At 42.3% G+C, this 21,910-nt stretch overlaps 2 protein-coding genes across 2 annotated transcripts in view; one reads left to right on the plus strand and one right to left on the minus strand.

Moving 5' to 3' along the window:
• The window catches only part of WASHC4 (WASH complex subunit 4), a 41,146-nt gene extending 33,891 nt beyond the window's left edge, over positions 1 to 7,255 (minus strand). The window contains exons 1-5 of the mRNA XM_086611135.1: positions 7,195 to 7,255; positions 2,712 to 2,851; positions 1,560 to 1,613; positions 1,378 to 1,443; positions 1,159 to 1,204 (exon numbers count right to left, since the gene is read on the minus strand). Of these exons, the coding sequence (XP_086467261.1) occupies positions 1,159 to 1,204; positions 1,378 to 1,443; positions 1,560 to 1,613; positions 2,712 to 2,851; positions 7,195 to 7,255 (367 nt within the window). The remainder of the gene's footprint in view (positions 1 to 1,158; positions 1,205 to 1,377; positions 1,444 to 1,559; positions 1,614 to 2,711; positions 2,852 to 7,194) is intronic.
• A 9,620-nt stretch (positions 7,256 to 16,875) lies between these two features.
• ALDH1L2 (aldehyde dehydrogenase 1 family member L2) overlaps positions 16,876 to 21,910 on the plus strand; it is a 33,823-nt gene continuing 28,788 nt past the window's right edge. Inside the window, exon 1 of the mRNA XM_086610288.1 lies at positions 16,876 to 16,941. Coding sequence (XP_086466414.1) covers positions 16,891 to 16,941 — 51 coding nt within the window. The 5' untranslated portion in view covers positions 16,876 to 16,890. The remainder of the gene's footprint in view (positions 16,942 to 21,910) is intronic.

The raw sequence follows: 21,910 nt of genomic DNA on the forward strand, positions 1-21,910 counted from the left end.
AGAAGTTTTAAGGGATTCCCTAGTATCATTCTGGCAGCATATCACTTTCTTTTAAGATATTTAAAACCATGTCTGAAAGAAGTGAGAATCTGCTAAAAAAAACCCCACACAAAAACAAACCCATACTTTTTCATGTTCCTTAACTGAACCCCAGCAGTCATCTTACATAGCACTTAAAGGAATGATAAACAGTCCCTATCACAAAGATTTCACATTCCCCAATACTTTTGTCACAGTCAATGCTCTTGAAAAGCTTTTAAAAAAGCCCTTTTACAAGACCACTGTGAAAAGGCTTTTCCCTTCTTTCAAATTTCTGAAATAGAAAACAAAGTTAGGTGATATGCTCTAAACCAACTCATTAATATATTCAGTCCTCAGGACCAAGATCTGTGCTTATTCCTCGACTAGCATCCTTTAAGGCAGAAGCTTAAGATCAACCCTTCGGAGGAGTTACCAGTTTAATTCTAAGACAAAAAGCAGCTTTCACCTAAAGCAAGGTCTCATGATTTGACAACTGAATTGACTTACAATCACTTGTGTCCCTATATTATGTCATAGTCTAAACACTAGTACAAGTACTATTACCTGCATTCAAAGGGCAGATGACACTGACACACTGGAAGTTCTCTTGGAACAACTATGATTGCGTAAGTACAGTAGGCAGGACTTGGTCCAAATTACTTATTAATGGTTTCATTGTTTTATTACAATCAAATTACAGACCTACTGTTTTACTGCAACCAATGTAAAATCTAGTCCCAATAGGAAATAAGTTGGCTTAGGATGTATTTACACGTGAAAAACAGGTTTTCAATGCCACACGTTGAAAAACAGCTGCTACGGTATATAAGCTCAGGTTTCTATATGTCATACATTAAATACAACTTCAGCAGCCCATACTCCCTACCTCTCATGTAAATAAAGCTGCAACAAAACTTCCTGTTAATGCAACAGATAAGTCTTATTGTTATCTTAAGCTAACTCAGGAGACTTACAAGACACTAACATATATCCCTACAGAAGTCTATTATTTGGTGTTCTTCAGTCAAAGACAAAGAGAAAGCACGTATCTGTATTGTAAAATTGCACTTACTGTAGCACTTAACATAATCTGAAACAATAAATTAAAACCACAAGCTTTTAAAGGGAGCTACTTACCTCCTTCTCCATAAAACAAGAGGCCGTTATAAAATTTAGTTTCTGCCTAGACAACAAAAGCAGAAATCTTTTTTTTAATAAACGGGGCATATGTAATCATGCTATAAAAATTACTCAGACATTATATCTTGTTTCTTACTGCTAAAGAATAAATTTATATATCAGCTTGCCAATCTGCAAACATTGTCATACACAGTAAAAAAAGACAGCTAAATTTACCTCATATTTTAACTTCTTGATTTCACAGCAAAGGGCAGCATACACAGTTATTACTTTGTTTAGAACCTAGACTCAAAGGGGAAAAAAAACACACAGATTACAAACAGATTCACATTTCGAGGCTTGGTTTCAGCTAGAATAACTCCTTTATATTTTGTGTGTTTTAGGCATAAAGCGCTTACCTTGTTTTCTGTCTTTATGAGCTCCAGTAGGGAGGACTGTTCATATGGCAAAAGCTAAAATTTAAAAAAAAAAAAAGAAAACAACAACAAAAAAACCACAAACAAACAACTTTAGAAAATATTAGTCAAAAATACATTTATCCAACTAGGTAAGTAATTTTTTTCCCCCCTCGGTTTAACCTTAAATAAGGCCAGCAATAAGAGAGAACCAATAGCACATTACTGGCAACCTATGCTGCAGGAAACCTCTCTTCACATTTACATGGAAATACCTTTCCTTTCTCACTAGGCAGAAAGGCAAATAACTAGCTGTACTAGGTGTAGCATTTACAACAATTTACTCACAAAACTTGGAAAGCAAAAGCATGGTCATTATGGTATATGTAGAAAAAACAGCTCAGGAAACCTAAAGCACGAATTAAGAATCTCAAATGCAGGAACTAAGATGTGCAGTATATATCTGTATGCGGGCACTGACATTTTGTACTGAAGTCAGATATGATACTGACTAGTTCATACACATCCAGCACTGTGCTGGCCCTACACGTAATTTATTCAAATTATTCAGACAGATGATTACCTACAAGTGCATCTTCAGCACAGACAAGTTCCATATGGTAACAAAAGCGTTTTTAAATGATGTCCACAAATTCAGTGAAGAGAAAAAAAAAAAAAGCTCCACAGAGGACAGAGAACACATGACCAAGGAAACAGCCACCTCTGGAGGACAGAAAATACTGTTCCAAGGCCATTAAGTCAAAAGCACAACTATAAATACACATGCAGTTTGCTCTGCAATTATACAAGTTTTAGTGAGCTCTTCTGGAACCCCAGCCCCCAGATAAATACTCCAAAACCCACAGAGATGAATTTCGCTGGAATTAGGCTTCCCAACACATGAAGAACTACAAATTCACTTAACTTTCACTAGTATTCAGAAGACTGAAGAAGAAGAATATGAGAACATCTTCTCTTATGATATGCACCAATTTCTTAATTACTTGATAATTAAAACAGTATTGGATAGGTTTCTCAAACACAAAAGTCAAAATTTTAATAGCATAAATGCATCAAGCTTTTACTTCTCAAGTTTTGAAGAGAAGGAGGAGCTAGGAAAATAACAGTTGCAATACATATTAAATATATGAAGACCTTTAATGCAATGGGATCAAGACTGAAGTCCCAAACATCTCCAACGGAGTCATCCAAAGCATCTTCGATTCTCTTCAGCTGAGATGTATACTCCTCAAGAAATTTTCCATAATTCTTCAACTGCACTTCGGCATGAATTTCTGAGAATTGATAACATTTGTACAGTTTTATAGACTGTTCAATAAACTGCAATATCAAAAAAAAACACTAATCTGTCGCTATTTAGCGTGTAGTACTGTATTCCTCGTTTTGCTGCAGCATTTTTCCTTAATAAAACTGCATCTTTAACAAAAAGTTCTTATTTTCTTAAGAACAGTCATATAACCGTCAGTTAAAAGAAATCCAAACACTACTTAAAGAATATCAAACATCTAAGAGGTTCGCAGAAAATTATTTTGAAAGTACATGTAAATGTAAAGAGTAAGATCTTAATAAACCTGGCAATCACATCAAGATGCAGAGCAAAGAAATGACTGCAGAAATTGTAACACGGCAGGTGATTCCATCCGTCGGCTGAACCAGTACATGTGCAATCCTATTAGAGCTTTGAGGCAATGGGTCTACTCATTTCAGCCTGAGCAGCAGCTGTACTAGTAGCAATCCCCCTTCCACTCTCTCCCTGCTACCTCTCAGTGAGTCATTTGGGCATTACATGGGAAGTTTTTGGCTTTCAATCATTCCCCCTACTTGCCAATCCACCATCTTCAAGCAGAACTTTTCTTCTGCTTAGCACCTGGTCACTGAATCGCTCAGCTGTCATGTTGCTGTCCTCTTACCTGCTAGGGGCAAAACAGGCTGTTATGTTCAAAAGGTAGCATTCAGCTGGTCAAACACGAAGAACAGTGGCATTAATTAGCAAAGTAAGTCTAAAGACAACTGGTCCACAAAAGTTTCATTCACTCTATCCTCATCTTTTTTCCTCCCACATTAAGTACTTAAAGGGGGCCTACAGGAAAGCTGGAGAGGGACTTTTTACAACAGCATGTAGTGATAGGACAAGGGGCAATGGCTGTAAACTGAAAGGAGATTTAGATTAGATATAAGGAAGAAATTCTTCACTCTGAGGGTGGTGAGGCAGTGGACCAGGTTGCCTAGAGAAGCTGTGGATGCCCCATCCCTGGAAGTGTTCAAGGCTAAGTTGGATGAGGCTTTGGGCAACCTGGTGTAGTGGAGGGTTTCCCTGCCCATGGCAGGGGGGTTGGAACTAGATAATCTTTGAGGTCCCTTTCCAACCCTAACCATTCTATGATTCTATGACACTCTCCCCTCTTCCCCTGCCTCAAATTATATGTAATTAATGACTTAGTTGCATAATCTGAACTACAGGGTGAGTGACTATAGTTCAAGGCTTCTGTGCTCGGTAAAGAAGTACAATCCTTTTTCATGTGAAGACTAAAGTGTCTTCCCCATAATTCAATAACAAATCTAATAGTTTGTGATCTTCTGCTATGTGTTGAAAATAGGATTATCTAAAAAAGTTAAGAGGATGTAAGTCTGCTAAACAACTGAACTTTTCCTAAACAAGAACTCAGCTCTCACGTAGCTTTATACATGCCCTTTTCACATTTAAGCAAGTAGGCTGCTCTAGAAAGTTAAAAAACTTACATTCTTTTATTCTGCATGTTTAACCTCTTACTCATCCATGTGGCAAATAACTGACCAAATGATAGTCGATGGCTACTTCTGTGGAAAAGCACTGATGAATCAATTATCACTTACACATTTTTTTGAGAAAGAAATACTTGACAGAGACACTACACCAGGCCTAAGGGGAGGAACGAATAAGGACAAATTAATAAGGAAAAGATGACAAGGACTACGCACGGGACGGTTGAGACTGATGAGAAATGACTGCAGTGAAGTCCTGAACTAATACTAAGCTACTACTTTGAAGCCAGCAGCAATGCCAACCATAAGGGCACATGGACTGCGGCAAAGCCTATCCCAGAAGCATGGTAAACTCCCCCACACGAAATTCTGCATTAATGCCATTGGGTTCTACCCGTACCTGCAGCCTAGACAGTGCACAGGCACTGTCGAAATAACGAGACCGAATTTCGTGTAAATGGATAAGAAGCAAGCAAGCAAAAATCTCTCAATCAGCAGTATGCACTCCAGACAGTGACAGGCAGCCCATGAGTTGTATCATCATGTTATTCTATTCCATCAAATTTATGTCATCTTTCAGGTTCGTTCCAGTGCATCTTCTGGAAGCTCTGCTGCAGAAAGCCAGTAAAACACTGATGGATGCAGAGCCATGTGGAATGGAGTTTAACTAACCACCATGTCAACTTTAGTTCTTTACTGCTAGAAAATTTGGAGTACGGAGACTTATTATAGAAGCATGCTGTAGTACTCCCCCAGTCCCATGTCCTCCCTTCACACAAGAGACAAACTAAGAGCAGAGAAACTGACAGAGATATTGGGGTTTTACAGGAAGAACAGAAAAAGCTTCCAAATCATACAAGAGTAGGAAATTGGCACTGCTGTTCAAATCAATTCCCAACGAAGCAGGCAGCATTTCTCAGGCAAAATCTCACAGCAGCACTCTGCTAGAGACCCAAAAACTGTCACCTTTCCAGCAGCCAAATGGTGGATTTGAACAATGCTATAGCTCAATATAACTGATGATAATAACTTAAATAATAACTTAAATATTTCCAAATACTTAACTATTGATAGCCATAAATTTGCCACCTTGTACTGATCATATATAAATAAGAGACAGGTGTGAATGATTTCACAGTGTTTTACAGAAACAAGAGTGAAAGCTATTAGCTAGCCAGAGATAAAAAATTACTTGGAGATGGGGGAAGCTTTTTAAGATGCAGAAGAATCTTCCTAAATGAACTGGCTCGCATAGAAAAAGAAATCACAGAAAGCAGACATTTTCTTTTCTTTAGAGCAGCAGACATACTTCATAAGGTATAATCTGTCTACAATAAAGTTTGATTCAGTTTCTCCTCAGGTGATAAAATGAAAGCATTACAATTGGAATACCGCGAGAGATCTACTCAGCAGTACACATCCCCCAACTTAATCTTCTCCCATAAAATCAGCGATATCAATATTCAATGGACTTATGCAGCAGGATCCACAGCAGGATTTGCAAGTGCTATGTCCATAAATATCCAGGATAGATAAAACCCAGACTTACTTAGTATCCTGTATCCTCAGTTGAGAAAATTCTAAGTGTTAAAGGTTAGTGATATAAAGTGAAAGTAGACAACGACGACAAAAAACATTTTTCATTTCACAGGATTTCTCCTTGACTTTTCTCTAGGAGCGCACTGTGTGCTGTTCTCAACCGACTATCAGTCTGTTTTTTCACCACCAAGATGGTGGTAATGGAGCATATTATGTCATGTAAAGTTCTTGTAGCTGCACTTAATGCCCCAGTCAAACTAGTGAAGATCTCAAATTTGAGTAAAATTTTCAATTCTTCAGATAGAGAACCAGTAAAAACCTCAGTTCAGGACAGCTTCAGTCTGCATTGAAATCCAGATAAAATAAATACAGCATAAACAGCACCATCCCTTAGGATAACGTTATAAGTGAAACAGTTGGACCACGAGTGACATATTTTCACAGCAACACCTGGAGTAATTATTTTGGCCCAGTTCAATTTACAGCGTGTATTACAGTGCGACAAACATACACATTCCCTGTTTAGAAAGTAGGTCACCTCCACAGGCTGAGAAAAACGTGGATTTTGACGGGCACACGAACCCGCTGTCAAAGACTTAAGCATCACGAGGTCTTATTTAACCATTTTCAAAAGGTGAAACCGCAAGTGACCACTTGCCAAAAAGCCTTTACCAACGGAAGCTGCATACAACTCACTTATCTCCACGAGTTAGTTCTCGGGCTAACCGAGGAAGCGGCTGCAAAAAAACCGTGAGTCACGAGACATGATCGTGAAGGAAAGAAACTCCATCCCCACGACAAGCACCTGCTCCTCCTGCCCAGCTCGTGCAAGAAGCCAAAGCCAGGCACGCCGGCCTGCCCGCTCCCTGCCACGCCGGGGACCCTGGAGACGAATCCCCACAGGGGGTAAAGGATGAAGGGCTGGAAAAGCCCCTCTCCTACAACAAGCACCCTCCGACAACTATAGAGAGGGTGCAGGGAGGAAAAAAGGTCACCGCGACAGACCACCCCCGCAGGCCTGACCGCAGGAGGAGCGGCACTCGGCTGGCGGCCGGGGAGAGGGGCGCGGCGAGCGCCCGGCTCCCCGCCCAGGGCAGGGGCCGTGAGGGAGGCTGGGGAGGGTCACCTCGCTCAGCTCCCACGACAGCTTCCTCCTCCTTCCCTTCCCCTCTCCCTCCCTCCCGCTCTCAGCGGGGGCGCGGCGCCGAGCGGGGCCAGGAAGGGCTCGGGGCCGAGAGGGGACCGGGGTCTCCTCAGTCCGCGCCTCCTCCCACCCTGTGGAGGTTGCCGCCGCCGCCCCGCTCGCCTCCCGCCGCCCCGCTCCGCCCGCGCTCACTCTGCGAGCCGTCGTCGAGGCGGTCGAACTCCCAGTCCGGAGAGAGGGTCTCCAGCGCCATCGCCGCCCCGAGCGCCCGCCGGCGGCTCCCCCTCCTCCCCTGACTCAAGCGCACGAGACTTCCTGCCCCGCTCCCGCGCCGCACTCTGGGAAACGGAGGCGGAGGGGGGCGCGTGCACTCCGGGAGGAGGCGGGGCGGGCGGCGGCGGCGGCAGCGGCAGCGCCCCCGCCAGGACCGCCGCTGCGCGCCGCCGCCGCCGCTTCCCCCGCGGGCGCCGCTGAGGGGGTGCGGCTCCCCCGGGGGGCTTCGGACCCGCGGTGCGGGAGGGGAGCGCGGCGGGGCAGGGGAGTCCTCTGCCCGCGCTTTGCGCTGAGCCCCCTGATGGTTCCGGTGAGGCAGGGCCCGTCTCCGAGGCGCGGGGGCTCTGGGAGCCTTCCTGCTTTTCCGCCGCTGTACGGGGCCCAGCCCGGGTCCCGCTCGCAGCGATGCCAGCCGCTGCCACGTTGCTGAGAAAAGGGAAAACTCTGCCGGGTACAGCCGACAGAGCGTGACACACACGCGTCCCCCACCGCCTCCCCATTCTGATGCTGGAGGAAGGGAGCGGTGGGAGGAACTTGTCCCGGCTCTGGAGCTCAGAGACAGCCCCGCGGGGCGACTGCTGCCATAGTGTCATCTGATCATCTCGCTGTCATTTGTTGTCACACAGAGCCATGAGGTACTCACCTGCCGGCGGTCAGTCACTGTTTTTTTTCAGGGCCTCAGTGGGTGTAATGTCGGAGAACAAAAATAGAAGTACTTTGGATAGCAGGAGAAGGAGCGGTTCAGGGCCATTAACAATGACCACAGCAATTACATTACCTCAGCAGAATCTGTAGCATCAGCAGCAAAGGAAATGGCTCCAAAAGCAGTGTCAACAGGAGCATCAGCAATTTCAGTGGGGAAAGAGCAACAAAAATAGAAACACCGATGAGAGATGTATCAGTAAGTGCAGGATCGTCCATAAAAACTAACTCTCTAATGCAGCAGGTCTTAAAATAGCACTACCATAATTGTTTTCTCATTAAAAGGAATCCATCCTTTGGCATTCATTGATTTTTAAATTTTCTAGGGAAGAAAGATGTGGAAGAAAGGCAGGTTTATTGTTTATGAGTTTTTACCTATTTAAAGTGCATTCTAAGAGACCAACCTGGGTCTGGGAAAGAAGAGATCAATTTTAGTTTTGTGTGAAACTATAACATAAAATTTATGTTTGGAATAACTTTTTTTTTCTTTTTTCAAGAGAGAGAACTCTTACATTACATCACAATGTAACTATGTCTCCTCCACTCATTGGGACTTCAGGTGTTCATATTGCAGTTTTTAAGTCCCTAGAAGTCTAATTGTGCAGGACGTTGACAGCTGGCCGTGAGCACAAGTGTCTCTAAGGAGATGATAAATATCACACAAAATGAAACCACAGTTTGTGCTATACTTTAAGGATTCTGTCTACAGAATTCTGTCTACAGCCATGTAGATGCAGCTTTCATGGAACTCAGTAGAGCTGCTATACATTTATTCAAAGCTAAGGAATGCCTTCCAGTTTTGAAAAACAAAAAGCAATAGAAAACTTCTCTCTACAAACCATACATGCTTTCTTTGAAACAAATACTGTTTCTTTCATTTATGGAGGACTGCACAGAAACAGAAGCTTTCAGACTTCTTAAAAAGTAGTCACCAGGCATTTTGTTGCGTGTCTCAGAAAAATGTGTTCTTGAATTCTGCAGGATGGTACAAGACAGAAACTTGTAGAACTGGCACTTGGTAGGGCCCTCCCTTCCCCACATCTGAACTGAATTTGTAAAGAGTGAAATACTGTAGGGTTGATTATTGCAAGGTTGTGAGATCGTCAAAACTGCATGCAAGGTAACCTGGCTGGTTGGTCTATATAGTGGTCACACCAAAGAGTACACTGTGATCCCCACAGCACAAGCTGAGGTAGTCCTTATTTTGAATGTGGAAAAGGAAAATTATTTTAAATGAAAATGTATTGAAATACTGCATTTCTAAAAAAGGGGCAAGAGGCTCCATAACTTCGAAAATCACAATTAGACTTAAGTAAGTGCTCCAGTTAAATTTTATGCAGCCATTCATGATGCAGTTATTTAAATGACCTATTATCTGTTTTTCCTTTGGCTGCCTAGGTGGCAGTGTTTTCTTGCTTACACTGAAGGTATTTAGGTCAGTTCTAGATGGTGCTAGAATTTCTATTTCCTCAGAAAATCTGATTAGACTTTATCTTGAAGCTGATTGTTTTAGTGACAGCAAGTCTAGCTCAGCTTTGATTGATATGTTTTCTGTGCTGCCTTGTCAGTCAATGGCTTTATGCTGTTTGCTCATGTGAAAACATTGACATTTTGTAAGCATCATTTCTGAATGCTGGGTGACACTCGTGGCTTCCATTTGTATCAGGAAGCTTTTATTTGGTACAAGCTTATAGGAAGTTGGTAAGATTGTTCAAATATCTGTTAGTATCTTCAGATAATACAGTAATCAGAAAAGTCTTTAGACTTTGTTTAATACAGTGATTTTTGATAAGATTAATATTACTGAACACAGGAGTAGTTGAGGAAACAATAATTTCTTTTGACTGGACCAAAATGATCATAAAAGTAAATGTTCATATTGGACTTTCACATGAACTGAGTGAAATGCGAACATAAATATGTTCCAGCTGAAATTACTTGTTACACTTGAGTATTAAAAAGGATAGGTGAGAGAATAAAGTCCAAAACATTGTAGAATTACTATGGTACTATGACCGTTTTATTTATGGAGTGAAGTGGCTAGGTATTTATGGATTCATAAATCAACAGGGGCTTGATTAAAAATCTTTTTCCTTTGAAATTATCCCAGTTGGAAATACTGCTCAACGTTGGACAATACAGTTACCTGGTATTTTTAAACAGTATTTTTATCATGTTTGAAAGCTTATTGAAAACGTTAACATAGCATTCAAACAGGAACCCTTTAATTAGAAAAAAAAAAAGAAAAAGTTGAAAAATGTCCAGAGCAAAAATTGCTTCTGTGTATACAGGCAAGGCTCCAGCAAGACTGATAGAATTGTAGTCACTTATAGGAGAAAGAATTTGGCTTGCTGGATCTGCAGGAAACCAACTACATTATACATTCCTTGTCTGTGACACATTTAATGCTTAGCTCTCTGAATATTTTAAATAAAGTAAAGTTTTTGCTCAAAGTTTTTGTGGCAGGATTCCCAGAAAGGATTTACTATCTGAGATTTGTTCTTTGCAACTCCGTTCCACAAAGATTATGCCAACTTTTGCAGAAGTAGTTTTTATTGTATCTTATGGAATTTGAGAGACATCCCATTTATGCATATGAGTAAGGCATCTGCAGATGATAATTCTTTCTACTGGCTAAATTAGTAAAAGAAGTCCCTTTCTTCAACAAATATATGTCTCCGTTTGATTACTCTGGAAAAATGAAATGTCAAGCCTAAGGTTTTAAATGGTTGTCTAGATGGCAGAAAATCCTTATCAGTAGGTAATGAAAGCCTTACTATCATGTGGGTGACTGGCCTGTAATGAGGTTAAGACTCAGTGAAAAAAAAAAATAAGAAAAGCAAGTTTTAAATATAAATGTTGCAGAGAGAAAACAAGAAATAACTTTCCCATGAAATCTTTCTTCAGCAAGTAGAAAAACATGAAAAGCTTCTGTTGTATAAAAGTTGAGTTGAAACTTGTCATGCAATTAACATAGTTAAGGAATAACCAGTACAAAGCCTTACTTTATTTTTTTAATTACTCAGTGTTTAAAACTGGGTGAACTCTAAAGTACTCCTGAGGAATTTGAGTCTGAACTATGACCAAATCTTTATTCATCATGAAAAGCCCCATCAAGGCTGGTTTCCAATGACAAAAAGCCTAGGCAGAGCTAGTTTAGTTGATTACCGAATCCCAGGGCATGATTTTCAAAAGAAATCAAACCCTGGAAGACTCCAAGTGGTTTCCCAAGCACTTCAGTATGTGCATGTACTTGAAGTCTTGTGGAACACAGCCTTCCCTAATGATCTTGCCAGGTCTTGATGATATCTTCAAAGACACTAGAGTAGCTTCTGCTTCACAGAAATCAACAAGGATTTATAATCTTCAGCTGGATAAAGTCTTAACATTTGTTCTGTGCATTTCTGCACATGCAACACATTTTGCTTTGTGAGCATGCTCCTGAGCAAGCATGTTTAGCTCCTGGATAGTTTTTGTGTACATGTCCTCCTATTTGTTTTTGCGACTTTCTGACATACGTCTCTGGAAAATTAGGGAACAGAAAGGGGGAAGCCCATGCTTGAAAGCTTACTATGGATAATTGCAATTTTTTTCAAAGCTAGACTTCGGCTTCAAGAAACAAGGACAAGAACTGGAGGAAAAAAAAAATCAAGAGAGAAAACTTAATGTATAAAATATGCTCCAAACCAATTGCATAAATTTAAACTGATACCACTGGAGCTAGGATTTCTCTCCAGATTAACAAGAAACTTTGATCGTTTGCAAAGTACTTTTCTGAGGAGGGTACAGAAATCAGTGAGGAATACTTTGTGCCACTTTTCCAAACAACATAAAGCCCAGAAGAGTGCACTGTAACCATTTACAATACCTAACACTGATGTTGGAGTTTACTGTGTCACACAAGATTCATTGCTCATTCTCAGACAGACAGGTCAACCTAATCATTTTCTGGATGACAGAAAACATACAATTTGAATTCACCGTAAATGTTTAAACTGATCCTTGAAATTCTGAATAGCCAATTTGTTAAGTGATTGTTAAAACCCATGTATATGAGTTCATCACTCTGATCATAGGCAGGGACTGGGAGAATGAAGAAGCGCCCACTGTAGGAGAAGATCAGATTCGAGACCATCTAAGGAACCTGAAGGTGGACAAGTCCGTGGGACCCGATGAGTTGCATCCACAGGTCCTGAAGGAACTGGCAGATGATGTTGCCAAGCCACTAACCATCATATTTGAGAAGTCACGGCAGTCTGCTGAAGTTCTCACTGACTGGAAAAGGGGAAACATAGCCCCCATTTTTAAAAAGGTAAAAAAAAGGAAGACCCGGGGAACTACAGGCCAGTCAGTCTCACCTCTGTGCCTGGCAAGATCATGGAGCAGATCCTCCTGGAAACCATGCTAAGGCACATGGAAAATGAGGACATGATTGGTGACAGCCAACATGACTTCACTAAGGGCAAATCATGCCTGGCAAATTTGGTGGCCTTCTACAATGGAGTTACGGCGTTGGTGGATAAGGGAAGAGCAACTGCGGTCATCTACCTGGACTTGTGCAAAGCATTTGACACTGTCCCACATGACATCCTTGTATCTAAATTGGAGAGACATGGATTTGACAGATGGGCTGCTCAGTGGATAAGGAATTGGCTGGATGGTTGCACTCAAAGAGTTGTGGTCAACAGCTCGATGTTCAAGTGGAGACCAGTGATGAGTGGCGTTCCTCAGGGGTTGGTACTGGGGCCAGTGCTGTTTAACATCTTTTTCAGCAACATGGACAGTAGGATTGAGTGCACCCTCAGCAAGTTTACTGATGATGCCGAGCTGTGTGGTGTGGTCGACATACTGAAGAGAAAGGATGCCATCTAGAGTGATCTTGACAGGCTTGAGAGGTGGGCCTGTGCAAACCTCATGAAGTTCAACAAGGCCAAGTGCAAGGTCCTGCACGTGAGTCGGGACAATCTTAAGCACAAATACAGACTGGGTGGAGAATGGATTTGATTAAGCACAAATACAGATTAAGGAGAAGGACTGGAGGGTGCTGCTTGATGAGAAGCTCAATGTGAGCTGGCAGTGTGCACTTGCAGCCCAGAAAGCCAACTGTATCCTGGGCTGCATCCAAAGAAGTGTGGCCAGCAGGTCAAGGGAAATGATTCTGCCCTTCTACTCTGGTCTTGTGAGACTCCACCTGCAGTATGCATTCAGCTCTGGGGCCTCCAACATAAGAAGGACATGGACCTGTTGGAGTGGGTCCAGAGGAGGGCCGTGAAGATGATCCTAAGGCTGGAGCACCTCTCCTATGAAGACTGGCTGAGAGAGTTGAGATTGTTGAGCCTGGGCAAGAGAAAGAAGACCTTCTAGCAGCTTTCCAGTACTTAAAGGGAGCCTACAAGAAAGCTGGAGAGGGACTTTTGACAAGGACATGGTAGTGATAAGACAAGGGGCAATGGCTTTAAACAGAAAGAGGAGAGATTTCAATTAGATCTAAGGAAAAAACTTTTTACAATGAGGATGGTGAGGCACTGGAACAGGTTGCCCAGAGAAGTTGTGGCTGCCCCATCCCTGGAAGTGTTCAAGGCCAGGCTGGATGTGGCTTTGCGCAACCTGATCTAGTGGAAGGTGTCCCTGCCTGTGACAGGGGGTTTGGAACTGGATGATCTTTAAGTTCTTTTCCAACTCAAACCATTCTATGATTCTATGATCACAAGGAAGAAGCTGATGGTATGCAGATACCATCCTTGCATGTGATTTAGCGCACCCTTATCCCTGTTTGTCTCCCTGTCCCTCTCATTACTATGAAATCTAAAGTAAAGCCCACATCTTATTCCTCAGCTCTTCTTTGTGCCATGATTCTGCTGACAAAGGACACCTTCTCTTGTGATTTTTCCCTTTTGTCACCTAACGTTTTAGTAGTCTGTGAAGTAAATGGAGATATATTATTGTCTCAGTAGGTCTGGAGTTGTGTTTTGGGTATGAAGGTATGCCGACTAATTAAAACCTTGGTGCTTTACATGTGCATTGTTGTACTGTCTGTGTGGTGTGTGTATAACGAATAGAGCCAGAAGTCATTACAAATTGTTTACCTGGGAAGACAAGGTATTTTGCCCTAAGCCTGTGTGCCAGTGGTTAAATGCCAAGTGTGTGGTGTTCTAGTTGGAGAGGTTTTTGGATCATGAACCAGGATTTGGAGTTTCATGAACTTCAGCAATGCTTGAATCCAGTTCCAAGCTTTGAAGTGTAGGACCATTTTGATGCCAGCTTTTGTAGTAGAAGTTGTTTGCACTCTGTTGAATGGAATTTGTGCAACTTCTGTCAAGTCATAGGACAACTGCAGATACACTGATTCTTCCTGTTGTCTGAGGCAGTGGAATAGTTCCTTTCGTAAGGACTAGATGTCTGTACTTTTCATTTGAGCACATAGTGGTTTCGGTCAGTTGCATGAGTATCTTGTACATGCGTGTGTTTAGTCCCAGTTATTGCTACAACACGATCTATCAAACTATGCAATTATTAATCTTTCTTAAAGAAGCTGCTGATTCAAAAAAAAACATTAATAACAGGCATTTCAGACCAACAGTGCCTGTAGTAGTTAAATGATGCATTATAGTCCAACATAATTATGAGTTTTAATGTTTTTACTGTACAATTTAAAGAGGAAATATTTTAAAGAAACAGTTTTCACAATGAAATTTGGTAGATTTTATGTGAGAAGGTATGAGGCCACGTACCCACAGAAGTAGCCAGTAACAACAGAATACATACTATTTTAAAAATAAGCCACAAAGCAAACTCTTTTAGCTTTCTTAATGAAAATCTGGAATTACTATACACTGTTGTTTTTAAACCCATAGTACCACAGATACTAGAGAAGGAACCACCTGTATAAACATATTGTCCTCCTGTGTTAATGATGAATGAATTCTCCTAGTTCAGTTTTTAATGTCTCAGAGCAAAGAAACTCACTAATTCCCTCCATTGACTATCCCATAATCTAATAAATCACCACATACTCCAACTGAAGGTGTCATGAGAAGAATCTTCACTGAAGTGGGCCAAGTAGGTTGGTTCACCAAGTGGGTTTTTCACCCCATAGAGAGGAAATTATAGGAACTGACTAGTGATTTTCTTTGCTGAATTTTCATTGCCAAAGCAAAGTCCAGTGATTTATTTTAATTGAAAAGGTTTTATTATAATTTTTGTTGATTCCACTTGATGCCTTGACTAAAGGGCTGGTTACAGTTTTGCTATACAGGAGTAAATCAGGGGATGGATTATGTTGTGAGAGTCATTATGCAAGCACTTCTGTAACTCTACTCCATGAGGGAACTGTGTTGTGCCAACCTGACTTTCGGACTGACACAATTTGCCTCTTTCAGTGCCTCTCCTTCCCGTGTCCCCTGGACACGGAGGGAGAAGCATTGCCGCAGCAACGCTCTTCTTTCAGGTATAGCTGAGTTTGAAGTACGCTGAAGAAGAGGGTGGAGGCCTTGGAGATTACCATTGCAGTTCTTTTGCAGGAAAGCGTCAAAAAATCAATGAGACATGGATGTTTGCAAGTGCTAGGCAAGACTTTTACTGTATTTTCAACTCTAGCAAGATCTCTGCAGGTTATAAATTTGGCTTGTTGCCTCTGACTTCTCTGATGTGGTTCACAGCTCAGCCATATGACGACCAACTTCTCCGTATTTTCCTTCCTTGTTTTCTTGACAAGAGAGTATTTCAGCCTTTTACCCACCCTTGTTCTTTAAGATTAAGTGTTGCTGGGGTTTAAACCTGACCAGTTTGCAATGATGCTTATACTACTGCCATACTATCTACTTTTGGGTTTGCAATTCATACCCCTTTGGGGGTCATTTTCATTTGCCTTCTGACTTTTTTTAGCACTTTGAATTTGTATTTTCAAGATCTTCTCCATACCTCTGACAAGAAGACTTTGTTGTGACTTTAGAAAAATAGCGAAATTGAAACCTTCATGTTAATAGATGGCCTCAAATGCTAGAAGATTTTTTTTTTTTTTAATGATTAAGTATCATAGAATCATAGAATGGTTAGGGTTGGAAGGGACCTCAAAGATCATCTAGTTCCAACCCCCCTGCCATGGGCAGGGGAACCCTCCACTACACCAGGTAAAGTAGAATGAGCTTCTTTAAAAATACCTGGTGATGGTGGCAATATGTATTTCTAGAAAGTCATTAATGTTTTTTAACCGAATTACTGGCATTTTTGGCATGCAATAAATTAAAACTTGATGTCGATAATCTGCTGCCTGTCACAGCAGATTCACGTGAGTATCTCGCCGCCAACCTCAGTCGGGGGGACAAAGCCCCAGACACCGGCTCCGCGGCCCTGAGCCTGGAAACGGCCGGGGGCTGCAGCGGCCCCCGCGGCAAGGGAGCGCTGGGGGCACCGCGCGTACCTCGAACCTCAAAATGCCGCCCAGGTGGCCGCGACTCGTGTCCCCGTGGGCCGGCAGCCCCTCACCCCACCCCGTTCGTCCCCGCCCTCGAGCCCCGCGGGCAGCCGCCGGGGGCTGCGCCTAGCGGGAGCTGCGCCGGGCGGGCAGAGGCGCTTGCCCGGCTCCCCGCCCCCTCCCCGCGGCTGCACGTCCCCTGCGACCCGCGTCGTTCCTCCGGCGTCAGGGCCGGTGCCGCCGTTCCGCCGCCGCGGGGGCGCGGGGCGCGGCGGCGGCAGGTGCGGGGCTCCCCCCCCACCCCAACCCCGCCGCGCCGGTCCCCGCGGGCCCGGGCGGGGGCGCGCCGCCTCGGCCGCGGATGCAGGCGCTGGCGGGGCGCCAGCGGCATCGGCGAGCCAGGGTTGCATCAGACGAGGCGGTCCTGCCGCCGCCGCGGTGCCGGCTCGCTCTTCGCCGGGCGGCCGAGGGAGCCGGGGACCCGGCGGCGCTCCGGCGAGATGCTGCGGACAGCCCCCCGGCTGCTGCGGACGATCTGCACGACGGCCGCGGTGAGTGGTGTGGGGCGGGCAGCGGAGGACGTGCCCTCCCCCCCCTCCACCCCCCACCCCGTGCCGTGCCCGGGAGCTAACGGCGGGGGCCGCTCCTCGGCGTGCCGCCCCGGTCGGAGGGCAACTGGGCGCCGAGCAAGGAAGGGGAAGTGGCAGGAGGGGCATTTTTCAGGATGTGATGCGTATTGTCTCTGCCGGGGTTCTGGTGAAGCGCGTGCAGGCAGGGGAAGGTCAGGAGGGTTCGGAAGAGGGCTTCGTTCGGGTGCAGGAGCAGCATCTTGCCCGGCTGGTCTGCGGGCGGAATCGCAGCCATCATCTGGGCGCTGCATCTTGCAGGGATGTGCCTGGAAGCTGCAGGGAACAGGCACTAGCGATGCTGTGATAATCCCTGGTAATCGTGTGTCGAGAACAATGTGAGTGTGGCGGTTCTCTGCCTCCCTCACGGCGGATTTGCCTGTCAGAGGCTGAAGGTTGCCTTCTAACTTACAAAGGACCATGCCTGTTCCCAGTGCCGGAGAGAAGCCCCACGCTTTGGCCTAGGAAGAGCGTTTAGTTTTTGACCTTCTCATCGCCAGTTCTTAGCTCTGGGATGACGGGTTGCTCGGGGTTGAAGTTGATGGCCTAAATTCCCCTGCACCCCATGGTTTAGTCTTTTACAGCTCTGCGCATTTGTTCCGAGCCATTCTTTATGTCCTGTTAAATATATAGCCTGCAGAACTCCTGCAAGTAAGCGCTCCCTGAAAGCCTTGCCTGATCCAAATTGTGCAGATGTGTAGGTCTGGCAAGCTGAATGAGGCTGGGAGAAGATTTTTTTTTTTTTCTAGAGACTGTTCTTTGTTTCATGTTTCTGCTCTGTTTAGCATGAGGACAGCAAACCTCCGAAGGTATCCGCACAGAAGGCGTTAGAATAAAGAGATTTAACACGAGCTTTTTGGAAATGCAGTCAGCAGTGCCAAAAAATGAGAATGACTGACTGGTGAGAACGCGTTGCCCGTAGATGTGTAGATGGAGGGGAGGCTCTACTATAGGTTTCTATTTGGAAGTGCTGGAATTTAGCACATGTAGGTGAATCTTCCGTAGAAATAAAGTTGCAGTACTGCTTTTCAAAGGAGGCATAATTGTGCATTCATTTTTAAAAAGATCTAACATATTAAAATATTTACTAGCTTCACTAAATTCTTGTGCAAAAATAAATAAAATATTGTGATCTTTTTGATAGTAAGCTTCATGACCAGAGAAATTTGATTAGAAACTGGCAACCAATTGAATGTTAGACACACATACAGAAGAGGCAGTAACAGAAAATTGTTTTTGACTGTGAAATAAATATTCTCGTACTGATAGGTTTTGTAACATTAGACTCTTCTGAGAGAAGAAAATATAGCTCTTGGACTTGTCTTCTATTTTTAGGAACTAGAACTTGATGAGATAGTTACCAGCATTTGTCAGGCTGCTTCTCTATGCGGTGCTTAATTCTACTGGTGTAGTGGAGGGTGTCCCTGCCCATGGCAGGGGGGTTGGAACTAAGTGATCTTTGATATCCCTTCCAACCCAAAGCATTCTATGATTCAATGATTCTATGATTCTATTTATTAGTTTTATTTTTGGCTAGATGTTTTGGAGGAAAAAAAGAGCCAAAACGGAAACAAACTTTCAAATATTGTTTATCTTTTAATGAGCCTTTGTAAAATGAATTCCAGTACGGTGTCAACAGATGGTATGGCCAGAATTTTTAAATAGGGAAGCTAAACTTAAATTTGTGCTTTCATTTTGAGGCAGTGAAATAAAAGTGCACTTTCAGATAAGTTGAGCATTCGAGATAAGACTGCTTGTACAAACAGTTCTCAGGTTTTATGCTCCTTGCCTTTATCTTATTTTCTTCATCCAAACTGGGAGCACTTGAGTCAGAGAAACAGAATTAATATTAATCTGTGTTATAATATAAGCCAAATAGAAGGTTAAAGAAGAAGTTAAAAGTTCAGACAATGAAAACAATAGAATTACAGTAGGGTGAGCACCAACTTTCTAAATTGTTATCTTTTGATAGCACTGTCATAACAACTACATTATCCTATGATTAGTCATAAAAGAAAGGCCAGATCTTGCTAAGCCATCTGAACTGCATTGTTTGCCCTAACTAAGAATTGGGTAATCTTACAAAAGTACAGCAAAAAAAATCCACTCTGATACTACATGACAGTTAACCTTCCCACGCATCTGTTGATTAATGTTATGCATTCATAGGCAGCCAGGCAACTGCAAAAGAAACCTAATATAACCTCTTAACATCATTGACAGAAACAATAAAATGTTTGATCTTTTTATATGTTAGTAATAATGATCCAGTATCCATCTAGCACATTATTCAGCAAGATTGTTTTGGTGTTCTTTAACGTGCTTCCTTTCTACAGCTTCATGATGAACTCCAGTGATAGACTGGCCAAATGTGCCATTTCTGTAAGAAAGAGAACACTAAACTTTTTTACATTTCTGTGTAATCTTATAGAACTTACCATTTTAATGGGGTGTTATGTTCACATTAAATCCTTCTAAAAGGATTTCCCAGTTTCACAAGTCGAACTCATCTTAGGTAAAAATGCCAGAGGAGAATTTCCATAAGAAGGTACTGGGTAGCTGTAAGATCTTGTGCAGTTGCTCAACTGTAATTTTTCAAATAAAACAAAGAATGAAGGAAGAATTTGTGATCTGATCCTGCAAGCCCCTCCACATATGGGATTTCTTTTCTTTTTTTTTACTCAGTAGAAATCCTGTACATGGCTGACTTGTGGGTTTGGCTCCTGCTCTCTACTTAGGGCAGTGTATGTGTTAATATGCTACAAGCAAATTGCCACGTCTAAGCCAAATGTTAACAGAAATCACACAATACACATGTACTGTTCTATTAGAGAAGTAACTCAAGAATCACTCGTCATAGCACAATTACCAGATCCTTCGTGCAATTGAAATCAGTCCCAATTTGAGTAACTTTCTGTAAGTGTCTGACAGCAGAGGTGATTTGCTGCCAGGCTAATCTTTTTGTGCACTACATTGAAGAAATGAGACTTAGCCAGGCTGCAATCTTCTCGATTTTGCCAGTTTTGGTTTTTTGTTTGTTTGGGGACTGTGTTCTTTGTTTCCTTCTCATCATTTGTTGACTCACTTCCACAACTAGCACAAATTAAGCATGTGCAGCTTTACTGAAACTATTTACAACGACTCATGATTTGGAACTGGAACTGGTATGCCATTCCATGTAATTTGAGAATCAGATTTATTCACAGGGAAACATGAACAAAAAGTTAAGTTTAGGAATAGAGGATGCATATGTTGTTAACACTTTGTGAATAAGTGGAGAAAAAGTAGCTCATAAAGTGGTGATAAATTTGGACTTAAAATTACAAGAAGATTGGCCAAGTGTCAGAAAAACAAGAGAGTACAGTAGTGAGTACTTTAAAAGTACTTTAAAAAGGAGGTCGGGTAAATTGATAAAAGCGATCATATAACGTGATTGCTTGTGATAGCAGAAGACTAGATTTGTTAGCTAAAAAGATCCCTTTCAGTCTTGTGTTCTTGCTGAGAAATGTTAACAAAAGGACAAAAGTAGAATAAGTAACTCTCATCTGGACTTTCTTTAATACTTCTTCCATGTGCTAGTTGGGCTACAACTGTAAATTAGCACAGTATAGAAATCAGAGGATTATGCCAAACATAATCAGTGATCCAGCAGGTTAATCTTTCTCCAACTTGCCTGCTGTAGTTAAAATAATTAGGAAAATCTAATGATTACTTTTTATAATGCAGCAACATCTCTGCTGTAAAAGCAAAGATATCCATCATAAAACATTGGTAATGAGATCTGCCTGCATCCATTGGGCCTTGCTAGATAAGTATTGCAAATATAAGTTGTGTTCATTGTAATTCAGAACAAGGTCTTGTCTTTATTAAGAACAGAATAGTGGACATATTTTAAGCATTGCTGCCAGAGTGCAGTGTTGGTTAAGAATGTTATCATCACCAGTCTCACAGATGTTTTTTACCAGCCGACTATAAGAATCTGATTTTGCAAGAGCCTGAGTTATGTCCACCTTTGCATCTTGGTACTTGTTTCTACTGCAGTTGCACTAGTGCTGACTAATGCTGTAATACAGGGACAGTTTTACTATGCAGTTTCATTCTGAGGGAAAATATTTTCTCTGGACAATATAAATAAAACCAGTTGTTTCCTGGTGTTTTATACAAAAAATAAAAAACACACTTCAATATTCCTGTCATGAAAGCTACCAACTTGTAACTCCCTTTTCTAAGGCCTGCTGCAAAACTGAAATGAAACTTGAAAACAGCAAAATACATCCATAATGTTTCAGCTTCACTGTGAAATGAACTGCAATGAAATGGATTGTGGTCTTGAGTAACCTGTTTTTCAGGAAATTTCTGTTTGTTGTAGAATTTGTCATATGATCTGATGGGAAGTCCAGACCGTTTGATATCCAATCAATAACTCACTTAGTCAAGATATCCTCATATCGCAGCCACTGTAAGAAAAGGAAAAGAGGAGGCAGGAGAAAAATATACAAGTGCCAACATAAAGAACAAATGCCAGTGGTTAATATATTCAAACAGTGCTTTGATTCCTCTTTATTGTTCTGAGCTTATGGCATCTAATGAGTCATTCAAAAAAATAGAAGTCAAAGTCTAGTTGGAAAAGATAAGAATAAGGTGGGGATTATGTGGATTTATTTTCTACATTTCATTCAGGCCTCCTAAGAGAAAGGATCTTTAATGGTTTGAGTCTAGGAATAGTTTCTACCAGATTCAGCTTTGGGGAAGGTAAGTATTCTGTGTGTGGGCCTTGCCTTCAATACCAGGTCTGCTAGTCCATTTGTTTTTTCGAAGGTTTCCAGTTTTCAGTTTCCAGAAGCTGATGAAAAATGCAAAGGCACTGCTTATAAGGAGAGTTCCACCCTTCTAC

Source organism: Tauraco erythrolophus, chromosome 4, assembly GCF_009769465.1.
Source record: "Tauraco erythrolophus isolate bTauEry1 chromosome 4, bTauEry1.pri, whole genome shotgun sequence".
Classification (NCBI taxonomy): Eukaryota; Metazoa; Chordata; class Aves; order Musophagiformes; family Musophagidae; genus Tauraco; species Tauraco erythrolophus.